This window comes from Mercenaria mercenaria, chromosome 11, assembly GCF_021730395.1.
Source record: "Mercenaria mercenaria strain notata chromosome 11, MADL_Memer_1, whole genome shotgun sequence".
Lineage (NCBI taxonomy): Eukaryota > Metazoa > Mollusca > Bivalvia > Venerida > Veneridae > Mercenaria > Mercenaria mercenaria.
In genome coordinates, this window is record NC_069371.1 from 25,589,905 (window position 1) to 25,602,885 (window position 12,981).

Sequence of the window (12,981 nt, forward strand, 5' to 3'; positions counted from 1 at the left end):
CATGCGAGTGGTGAAATTTCACATAACAAGGTGGAACACAGTTTTCAGCAATTGTTTATCTTTATTTCTTTACAAATGGTATTCATTTGCAAAGGGAGACAACTTTTTCGGAATATTTTAAGTACAAATGGCATTCATTTTCAAAGGGAGACAACTTTTTCAGATTATTTTAAGTAATCGTCGAGAAAAAGTTGTCTCCCTTTGAAAAATGAATGTAATTTGTAATGAAATAAAGATAAACAATTGCTGAAAACTGTGTTCTACCTTATGCGAAATTTCACCACTCGCACGCTATTGCAAATGCATCAACACGCAGCCTCCCCATAGACATACATGAACAACTCTTGCACACCATACACAAACATGAACACAAAAGGACAAAGCAAACAAATACAGGAACACAGTGGGGCACCGCCTTGGAACGGTCAGTGGCAAAACCACCACTGGGGAGTTTAAACCGGTTTATGGTGCACCTAACCTCACTCTTACCCCCACCATGTTCAAAAGTCACAAGACAGTGTAAATAAAAGTAATCCTCGCCAGGTGAAACCGTAACATACGTAAAGGCAACAGAAGGTACGTAATGTAAAACAAAGATGCCCTTGTAGATATAATATAAAAATGGAATCCTTAAGAACCTAAAACGCATGTACTCAATGCCTTTGCAGAAGACAGAGCAGAATTTCGACTCAAGAACTTGAAACTCAAAAAACAAACATGGCGCCCTCAGTGGCGATAAAAACGTGCGTAATACCGAAAAGAACTACCGGAAAGATTTTATATCAACAAAAAGTACTCCGGATAGAGGGGCACCTGACTCCCCACTTGATATCATAGATATCACTCAACTCTAATTAATTAGATATATTATCCAAGATAACAACCTTTTACACAAGAGAACAAATCATACAAAAAAGGTATATATATATATATATATATATATATATATATATATATATATATATATATATATATATATATATATACACACACACATACATATATATATATATATATATATATATATATATATATATATATATATATATATATATATATATACACACACACATATACATATATATGAGAAGTCATATTCCTAATGTACATAGCATGTTGTAGGAAGATATTAAACATTCATTTCTTACTACATATTAACATTCTACGCTTAAACTGTTTAAGCATGAAAAATAACATATTTTTCATACCATGACTCAACAATTTAAAAAACAATCCTGTTTAATCACTATGACATCATCACTGAATTAGTAAATACTGTCAAAAAATGAATGCCTAATTTTTGGCTTTCACAAGAAGCACCAAGTCAACAATGGGTCTAAGGTAAATTGATCGTTTTCCATCTTTGTTCATAACGACCTCAGCCTTACGAACAAGGCCATCTGAGCTTGGAAATACCTGAAAAATAAGTGCAATCGGCCACTGGTTACGGTTCAGAGCTTTGTCCTTCACAAGGACAACATCACCAACTTCTACAGGAATCTGTTTACAATTCCATTTTTGCCTTTTCTGAAGGGTTTGGAGATAGTCCCGCTTCCATTTTAACCAAAACTGGTCAGCAAGGTATTGAACCCTTTTCCACTGATCCTTATATAATAATTTAATGTCCATATCTCCCAATGCCTGTTCACTAACAAACTTTTGAGTTAAAAGAGAAGATGGACCTAACACACAAGGATTTTCAACATCATTAGAAACAGGTACAATGGGACGTGCATTTATAATTGCACAAACCTCTGCCATCACCGTAACCAAGACATCATGAGTGAGGTTGGAAACATTATTAAGCATGGAATCAAGTATTCTTCGTGAGATACCAATCATACGTTCCCAAGATCCACCAAAATGGGAACTATGAGGTGGATTGAATAACCAAATACTGCCAGATTTGTACAGGAAATTTCTAGTCTCTGTGCAGGGCTCAAACCTCTGCTACCAATGTCAGCTGGGTTTATAGAAGAACAGATGTAATTCCACTGAAGAGGTTTGGTAGACCGATGAATCCTTTGAATTCGGTTTGCTACGTAAGTATAAAAGCGTCTAGATTGATTATGAATGTAACCAAGAACTATACGACTGTCTGTATAAAACTTAAATTCTGAGATAGTTATCTCTATGTGCTCAACTATAATATCTGCTAACTCAACCGCAAGTACAGCAGCACACAGCTCAAGTCTAGGGATTGTGTGTCCTGCTTGAGGGACAACCTTAGACTTTCCTAAAACAAAACTGGCGTGTCTACCTCCCAAGCCCACTCCAACCATATATGCCACAGCTGATATAGCTAATTCAGAAGCATCTGAAAAGATATGAAGCTCAAAGTGTGTGAACTTGTCGAGAGACACTTTAAAGTAGGGTCTAGGTATTTGGATGTTACTGCGGGTTTCTAAGGACTCCTTTGAAGATAAGAACTTGTACTTAATATCTGGAGGTATTGGATCATCCCAATCCTTGTCAAAACACATCAACTGTCTCAGTATGAGCTTTCCAATGACAGGAGCCATAAACCCCAAAGGATCAAACAGACTATTCACGGTAGCTAAAATGCCACGTCTTGTGAGAGGACGACTAGAGGCCTCGATTCTGAAAGTAAAGCTATCAACCTCTAAAGCCCAATTCATCCCCAGGCTACGCTGAATGGGTAAAACATCTTTGCTATCTTGTGCAGACGTAAAAAACATGCTGCTAAGTCTTTTTGTGTTCTCTTAATCAAATCAACCACTTGACTAGGGGCGGATTTAGATGTAAGACCATCATCCACATAGAAGTCTTTAGACACAAAGTCTTGCACGTCTGGATCAGAATTCGCAACCGACTTACGCAAACCATATGTGGCAATGGCAGGTGAAGATGTGTTGCCAAATGCATGCACACACATCCTATAGTCTATTAAGTTTTGGTTCGGATCATTATCCTTGTACCAAAGGAACCGCAAAAAATTCCTATGTTTCTCATGAACTGAAAAGCAATAGAACATCTGTTCTATATCTGCCGTAACAGGGACCTGCTCCTTACGGAATCTAATCAACACACCTAACAATCTGTTTGTAAGATCTGGGCCACTAAGTAAGACGGAGTTCAAAGATATACCCCCAAACTGAGCTGACGAATCAAACACACCCCGGATTTGGTTTGGTGTTTTCGGATGTAAAACACCAAACACAGGCAAGTACCAGCATTCTTCACTCTTGGAGAGGGGCGAGGCAATCTCGGCGTGATATCAAAAATCTTAGACATAAACTCAACAATTAGCTGTTCCTTAGCAGGATTTCTACGCAGACTAGAATGCAAGAGCTGTGCTCTTCTCAAAGCTAAGTCTCGATTGTCAGGTAAACGTTCCCTAGGATTTTTAAAAGGTAAGGGAGCACACCACTGACCACTATCATCTTTATGCATGCCATCATCCATTATCTGCAAAAACTTCCTATCTTCAACGGACAGAGAAGGTCGGTTACCATCAACTCTCCTAATAAATACTGGGTCATAATTGTAACAGTTGTCAAGAACTGCATACACAGAATCACAAGGCTTAAATAAAGACTGTCTACCATTGGCCAAAAGTTGAAGTTTGTTTACATTTACAGTGTTTTGGGTGTGAAAATCCCCTACACACAACTACCCAACCACAACCCAACCTTAGCCGATACGCTGAGCAAAGGGTGTTCCTAATGGGCCAACTACTTGTTCTAACACACGGTGTGCATCAACCACATCTCTTCCCAACAAAATGAGAATATCGCTACTGCTATCAAATTGCGGTAATTGGTCAAAAATGTATGACAAATGTGAAAAATTCCTAACATCATCAGGTGTACAAATATCTGACTTGTTATTAGGTATGTCAGCACATTCAATAACAGTTGGCAATTTATAACAGGTAGAACCATCAATGGATGTAGTGTAAGTGGTACCACCACAGGAGTTTATGCGATACTCATGAGATTCTGTACTATCAATATGCAATTTGTCAAACGACTCTGGTTTTGCTAATGTTTTGTTACTCTGCACATCTACTATGGCATAACATTTAACAACATTGTTAACATTATTATCTAAACAAACATTGACTAGAACAATTTTTGCACAAGATTTACAAGCTTGACTATGAATGTTTGTACAGCTGTTGTTGACATGATCTACTTATTGACTGTTTTTTCCTGGAGCCTGTTTCTCCCCATCATCACGGAAATAATGCATGACAGTAATATGATTTACACTATTGCAATGACCGCATGTCACCGCAGCAGAACAATATTTTGCTTCATGATTTGATTGACAATTAAAACACAATTTGTTTTCTTTCAGATATTTTCTTTTCTCTTCATGTGATTTTTTCTTAAACACATAGCAATCACTTAATGAATGCTTGCTAGATTTATGAATGAGACACAGAACACTAGCAGTATCATTTTTCTTCTGTGATAATTCGGCATCTGTTTTCTTCGCGAATAAGGTTCCCGGTGTTTTCATATTTTCTCCGCAATTATGTTGAACCTGCACTGTAAGTTGTAGACTAGGATCGTTACGAATTTTTGCCTGATCACTAATGAATTCAACAAACACAAGAAATGGTGGAAATACGACTCCTTTCCTCTTTTTGTATGTATTTACTAACACTGCCCATCGCTCTTGTATGTTCTGAGGCAGTTTACATAATACTCGAGACATCCCAACTGAAGAATCAAAGTATGCAAGTGTGCTTGAATATACGGAATCATCCTTCAGGCCTGCAATTTCCATTAGCAAGTCTGCTAAATCATACCATTTTTTAGTATCATGAATTGTTAACTTTGGAAATGTATCTAACCTTCTTGTAACTGCCTTATGAACTGCTTCCGGCGACCCATATCTATCATCTAGTCTGTGCCAAATCTGCTGTAATCCAGCTATAGGATCTCTGATGTAAACCGACTTCAAGTTTTGTGCGTGTTTTCTTGATTCCCTTCCCAACCATTCGATTAGGAGATCAGTTTCTTCAGCCGGTTTGGCATTTATCTCACTAGTAACTTGTTTGAATGTACTCTTCCGAGAATTATATTGTTCTGAACTGTCATCAAAATATGTAAGTCTGTTCATAAGAATATCTTTTCTTAGCAAGTAGGTTGCCAATGGAATTTCAGGAGAAGTTTTATCTGTATGTAAAGGCCCTATGCTTTCTCGAGCATCTTCTTTCTTAATTTGGTTCATAGAACTTACAAAGTTTACAACCTTTTCTTCAAACATTTGCTTTGGTAACTGTTGTAGCACACTTTTACCACTACCTCCTTCACTCATGTTCTCAATAGCTTCCATTTCAGCTATTGCTGCAGCTGCGATCTTTTTGTGAGATAACACGTCTAAGTCGGTTGCTATTTCTGATATTCTCTTAGCTTTTGCAACGTTCAGAATCGTTTCCTTTTCTTCAAGATCAGCTCGTTCCTTCTTCATTGTTGCTTCCTTTTCAGCATACCCTGCTCTGGCAATAGCTGCCTTAGCTTCCGCATATTTTTAGTACGTAATCTACTGGTCGCTGATGAATGTCTACTCGATCGACTGCTTCTAGAACGACAACTCAGATTGTTCAAGTTCAGGTTGCTGGTGTTTTAGACTAGTTATTTTGTCCCTGAAAGCTGTAACTGTCTGAATAGTTATTTCATGTTGCTCTTCAACTAATTTACATAATTTCAAACTCTCTTCTGTATGTTTAATTGTAGGTATTTACAGAATTCTTGATATAATGTTTCAAAATCTTCAACTTTAGATGTAAATTCTTTATCTAAACTGTGTAATGTAGACAATGTTACATCTTGCTTTGATAATTCAAGCAATGTCTGCACCAAAGTTTTGAAGTTATGTTCAAACTTTTGTACCTTTTCTTCGTAAGATGACATGGCCTTTTCTGTTAATTTACGAAGCCTTTTTGTTGACATTGGAACTCGCTACTCATATCCACTCGTAAGCCACGGTTAATTTACTATGCTGCCCTTAGATGTACTTTGCAGCTAGCGAACCCAATTGACAAGACGAAGACACTGACTGTTCAAGCTCTTTAATGTATATCGTTCCATCGGGCAAATTAGTGAAATTAGAATTACAGTGCGTTAAAATACAGGACAAGAAAATTACTTATTGTTACATATATTATATAATGGACAATATTAACGTCTAACAAGTCCTAATCATTTACATGGTATGCGTAGAAACAGTATATATTGACATTCAACCTTTTAATAAAGATGTTCGACTTACAAAAACAACAATACATGGTTCGAGAAAATTCAGGTGCGAATATCATGTCATAAAAATCGCCTGTATCAAAGGCTATACGGCTTGACAGGTTTAAACATTTTTACAGTCACAAAGAACAGCTTCAAATTATACAATGTAACTATAAAACTTACACCATGAGCGGCTATACAAGACAGAATTTCGACTCAAGAACTTGAAACTCAAAAAACAAACATGGCGCCCTCAGTGGCGATAAAAACGTGCGTCATACCGAAGAGAACTACTGGAAACATTTTATATCAACAAAAGTACTCCGGATAGAGGGGCACCACATACATGCTGTTCAATTTTCATGTGAAACAACTCTTTCTTTCTATGATTTGGTGTTGTTTGATTTTTGTTTCTCAAGGCCTACTTCTTAACCTTAAACCCAAAACAAACAATCCATGAAACCATGACAGGTTTGTTTCGTGTTGAGAATAGGATTGCTCTCGTAACGTTTAACGTTGAACATAATTTATGGATATTGTTTTAATTACTATTCCTTTTAATCTTTTACCATTATATTTACATGTATGTATAAGTATGTACGTGTTCTTTATGTCTTGAACGCACATATTTTGTATGAAAAGAGTGCTGAATAAGTGTGGTATAATAAATTTACAGTCAAAAAGTTCGTTTCAGAATATAAAAATTCAGATCCGTGCCCATATCTCAACTATTGCAGCCGATGGTGCAAAGTTTGAAGAATACATTACTCAAGCATGTTAATGCGCAGTTCTATTTCATTTTTGATTAATTTCTCATGGGAATTGACGATCCTGTCCATTACATTGATAGGATCATGCATTTCGCAAATTTAAATAAACCTCTGATATCAGACAACCGTTTCAATTAACGTATGCATCTCAGCTAACGTCTATTGCATTTCAAACAAGGACACAACAAGAAAATTGCATCATATGAAACTGAGAATTTCCTGTTTGTCTGTGCGACATTATATTAACTCCAGTGTCACGTTTAAATAACTAGTATTATGTGAAATCAATAGATTATTTGTATTTTAAACAGATTTTCAATCATCTCTCTCCGTGGTTTCATTTGTTTAGCAAATCTCGCTGTATGGTTTGTTTTATGAAAGACTATAAATTGTTATATAATTTACCGCTAAATGTTTTTGAATGCCAACAGGTAGGCATCTTCTGTCAGTGTCTTGCGCGTTACAAGGAAAATCTAGATTGATAGAAATAACAAAATTTGGTATTTTTATAGATTTACCTTAATTATTTGACTGATAAAAATGGTGAGAGCTTTTGTCGAATTTATGAATATACATTAAGGTATGCTTTTATTATTTGACAAAAGATTCAAAACAATGTCAAACAAATTATTATCGTGTAAAATACACTTCGTACATAGACCCAAAAGGTATTTAATGGTTCCAGAAATTGTGAAACTGTTTCTTAGCAAGGTATATCACTGGAGGCCAAGGGAATAGAATACCCAGTAACATTTCCAGAACACTGCTCAGATGGCTATGTATGTATTATATAAGTAAGTTTACCTCTTGGTTTAGAAAATCATAGAGTTTGTGCATTGCTAAGTTGTTCAGTAAAACTATTAATACGCATTATTAATATAGCCAAAAAGTATAAATGTGTTGAGGTACAAGCTGTGTGTAGAACATACACGAGTACTGCCGATAATGTTTTTGTTTCAAACAGTTCAACTGGTTAGTAGGGAAGTCATGCTAGGCAGTATATTTTCGATTTAACAAAGACCTCTGATTACGTTGCTAGAGATAACCAATGGTATAAGTGATAGACTTTCCGATATTATTTAATCGAAGTCTATAAAGTGTGATCTTGAAGATGCTTTTTTATTGAAAGTGGTACTCTAGGTGCATGTATAGATGTGTATTTACTTCAGATGTTTTTATAATTGTAATATGTGCATGATTAAGATGATTTCGCAAACATCAACCTCTGTGCAGTAATATTGTCAAACAATCATCCCTGTCTCCAAGCAAATCAAGTGGCGATGGTAAAACCTGTGACACGCTTAGTAACGCCTGGTAAATAAAATGCTTGCCATAATCTACAGGCAAATTGACATTTATGTCACAACCTTTAGGAACATTATGAAAGTATTCAATTTATCTATTTTTGGCAGTATGCGATTCGTCAGATTCTCTGTCTGTACTCAAGAAAATGTCAAATATTATTTTTGTGTTCAAGTGCGAGATCCAACAACAGAATAAGAAGTAATTTTAGTACATCTATAATTGCATTTTTTTTTCTTTTACTTTATTTTTTTTTTTGGTTTCTACTCGTTTTACAAGCAAAATATATAATATTTAACTACTGAGATACAAACTTTGTACAGCCATTTTTTAAATAAAAAAGGAAAAATATAACTCGGATGAAACTCAGCCTTATCTATACATGATGACAACTATAAGAGGAAGTAACACTGTATTGGAGTTTACGCAAACATATCAGGCGAAATATAAAGGAATAAAAATATATTGAACAATTATTGTAACACATGGAAAATGAAAGTTAATATTTGTAAAACTCTTACTAACAAATATTATTATTATTTACGAAAAGCGGTTCAATCCATACAAATTGTTCATTCAATGATTGCAGACAGTCTATCAAAATTGTCGAAATATTTACTTACTTAGGTTATGCATCTACAAGCGCAAATATCTATTATTGGTTTTCAATTATTTTTTTCTGACTAGCCTGAGCTGTAAACTGATAAATGTTTATTTATGGAAGTATTTATCAAATAATGCATTATAGGCTGTCCAATAGCAGACGGAGACATATATCAGCCACTTTTATTGTCTATTAAAATTTCCTATCTGACTGCCTTGAGGCATTTAAAAGGCTTTAGTCTTAGATATCGTTATTGTCAGAACGTTTACTTAAATATGGCATGCCAGTTTATTGTATAACCAGGTGATATTTTCTACTTATCAGGTGATGTAAAAGTATAAAGCAACAGAAGCTAGGACAATTTTTCCTGTTGGCCCCAAAGATAAGTTGTAACATTGGTTTCAATACCATGAAGGTATCAATGTAAATAGCAAGTGATCATTATGATAAATATATTTATTAAATAAAAAGTACATTCTTGTAATCAAAATATTGATGTTTCACATTTCGTACTTTTTTTAACTAGTAAGCTAATGTTTTAATGTGTACTGGAACCGCTCATCAGGATGTTTTGGTGTCAGATTATAAAGAATTTTACCATTGCATATTAATAGAAATGATTAATAAATAATGCAAAAATAAATATTTAAGTTCTAGACAGCGGACTGAATTATGTTATGACAGAACCACTTTGGATATTCATGTTATCTTTGGTCCTAACAAAGTGCATTTCCATATCTGACAGAATGCCCATAGAAACCTTCAAACCTTTATAGTTACCCAAATTGTGTCGGCGAGGCTTATACCACAATATCATAAAAGTTCGCATTTCCATTATAGGTGACGGAATACAGTGGTTTAAATTCTTTTCAGAAAAAAAGAAAGAATTAGCAAACGGGGACCAGCTAATATCTTGAAATGGTATAATAATATATATTTGCTGTTTGAATTAGAAACATTTTTTGGACTTACTCTTACCATTACAAATTGAAGATTTTGTGCGTACTTGGCATATCCATCTATTTTTTATTTGTCTTTTTTTTACTAGAGTTCATGTTTCATTATCCTCTTCTTTTCCAGACAGTCAATTTTCGCTGCTTCTTGTTCTGTTTATACTTTTTCCTTCTCATACTCAGTAATCGAGTTGTATAATTTGCCTATTAATTTATAAGAATCTGTAATATTGTAATATTTATTGTTGTCTTACATAAATTTGTCTAAAATCGGATCATTAAAATAATGAGACAAGGTTCATACAAGGGTCATTACTTTGGTAAGAGTTCAAGGATAATATTTGATGACCGTTGCCAAGAAACCACAATGCTGAAAGTGCTTATATCATCGCATTTTACGAATAATTTTGCTTGATATCTTCGAGTAGAATATATAAAGGGATCAATAATTATAGACAGATTTTTCTATTAGAGCTTCAGCATACCATTAAAAAGTGTCTCATGTTTTACGAAATAATGTTGCTGTGCCGGCTGTCTTCGTGAATAAGAATCTGATTTTTTTCAATACTTTTAGCGTTTTATCACAGAGACGCACTAAAGAACAATATCTTTATCAATGTGGTTACGTCAGTCCCTTAAAGGCGTTTCAATTGATGCCATGTCTTATGCAAAGTTATTGCATATAAGCAGATTGATAAAGTTCATAAGGTTTCCTTTTAAACGTAAACCATACCCAAATTTTATAAACATTAAATAAAAAAAATTATATTTATGTGAACGGTACTATGCATTATGTTTAATTACACACTTCATATATTTATTGCTAAAGGCAGTGTAAATTACTGGCACCAGGCCAGACAGAAAACATAGTTGTACATGCTAAACAGTACCTCCCGGTATTATGAGAGCCATGGTCATGATCTGAACCATTTTGAATCGTGCTATTTGGTATATTTATACTGTGTATATTGAATAAGAGAAAATGTATCTTCCATCGTGCGCCAATCACAGTGTTTCAATGATTGTTATCATAGAGACACACCGTGAACTTCATATCCGAACTGTTTACATTCAATTACAAATAATACGAAATGTTGATGATTTGCAACATACGATTTACATATATGTCAAGAATAGAGTTAATACACTGTTTCTTTAGGTTTCTGTAGCCAGTCTATTAGAATTTCTTACGTTTATGACGACAGCTGTTTGCTCTCCTAGCACACAAATAGGGTATCACTATAATTTAAACGGCGTCTTTTTACTATTAAAACACTGTCATGAAGTCATGCCTTTGTTCTCACAGTGTTATAATCAATAGGATTCAGGAATGTATTTTAATGTGGAGTCCATTTTTTTTTAACATTGTACAATTCATTTAATATTGAACTGCACGTGGGAAAATGCGTGCGTAAAAAGATGATTAATATATACATTCAATTTACTCTAGTCCAATGTTTAGCAATAACTGGATTCCAAATGGAAGATACAATACTTCATTTAAACCATTGAAAGCTTTCCAAAATCCTTTCAAAATATAAACATGTATAACACTTTGTATGCATCAAATTGCCTTTGTTGCTCATATAGATTTAGACTACCTATTTGAAAAGAAAAATTTGCCCCAGTTTCTTAAATACCACAGAGCCTAGGGCTTTGATATTTGGTATGTAGCATCATCTAGTTGTCCTCTACCAAGATTGTTCAAATTATCTCCATAGGGTTAAATATGGCCCCGCCCTGGGGGTCACATGGTTTATATAGACTTATATCGGGAAATAATTTGAAAATCTTCTTATCCAAAACCACATGACCTAAGGCTTTGGTATTTGGTATGTAGCATCATCTAGTCTTCCTATACCAAGATTGTTCAAATTATCCCCCTAGGATCAAATATGGTCCCGCCCTGAGGGTCACATGGTTTATATAGACTTATATAGGGATAAACTTTGAAAATCTTCTTGTACAAAACCTCATGGCCTAGGACTTTGACATTTGGTATGTAGCATTGTGAAGTAGTCCTTTACTAAAATTGTTCAAATTATCCCCCTGGGGTTAAAACTGACCCTGGGATTTGTATAGGAAATAAACCTTTACAAAAATCTTGTCTTAAACCATAAGGCTCAGAGCTTAGATATTTATAATATAGCATGCTCTAGTGGTTCTCTACCAAGATTATTCAAATCATGACACTAATGTCAATATAAGCCATGCTTATGGGGTCCATTTTTTTACATTGACTTATATAGGAAAAATCTTTAAAAATCTTCATTTCCAGAACCTTAGATATTTAGTATTGTCTAGTGGTCAACTATCAATTTTGTTCAAATCATGACTCTATGGTCAATATAGGCCACGCACGGGTGGTACCTTGTTTTAAACAGACTTGTTTGTATTTGAAGCAATGACAAAGAAATTTGGACCAAAAATGTAATGTTTGATACAGATTTCAATTCTTATTTTGAATAGCCTTAATCTTGACCTACTGACCTACTTTTCGTTTTTGAAGGTACAACATAGAAATTTGGACCACACGTATAACTTTTGATACAGATTTCAATACTCATCCTTAATATTCTTAACCCTGGCCTAATTACCAACTGGTTTTGAAGCTACAGGAAAGAGATTTGGACCACCTGAATATTTTGTAACAAACTTCAGTAGTTACCTTGAATAATCTTTACCATGACCTACTCACCTGTTTTTTTTTTTGTTTTTGAAACTTTTTGAAAGAAATTTGTTCAAACAAGCTATTAATCTCAGGTGAGCGATATAAGGCCATCATTGCCCTCTTGTTTAAAGAACCTGTTGGCGTGATGCAACGTTTGAAAACCTAGTTTTTATTGAATTTCCACGTTTCTTGTTTATTCCTAAGACCGATATGTTTTGGCAGAGCGATACATACTATGGGTTCAGCCATTTTGCAGTACATGAACTGTGTACCGCTTGTGAAATACCAAGATTGCTTTAAATCTTTGAGTAAACCATTACGAATGTTTATTATGTGTAAAGCGAAATACCTGATACAATGTACCTGAATGTTGTGATGAGAGTTTTGGTTAAAATGGTGAGTTAAAAGTGGTTGCATTCCCTTCTTTTTATAGGACATTTGTTTGTTGTAAAGGCACAGTATCTTA

General features: G+C 34.6%; 1 protein-coding gene across 1 annotated transcript; it reads right to left on the bottom strand.

Moving 5' to 3' along the window:
* Positions 1 to 1,838: 1,838 nt before the first annotated feature.
* On the bottom strand, positions 1,839 to 2,639 carry LOC123560662 (uncharacterized). Its single transcript, XM_045352828.2, has one exon. The coding sequence runs from the start codon at positions 2,637 to 2,639 to the stop codon at positions 1,839 to 1,841; it is 801 nt and encodes a 266-aa protein (XP_045208763.2).
* Between the last annotated feature and the right edge of the window lie 10,342 nt (positions 2,640 to 12,981).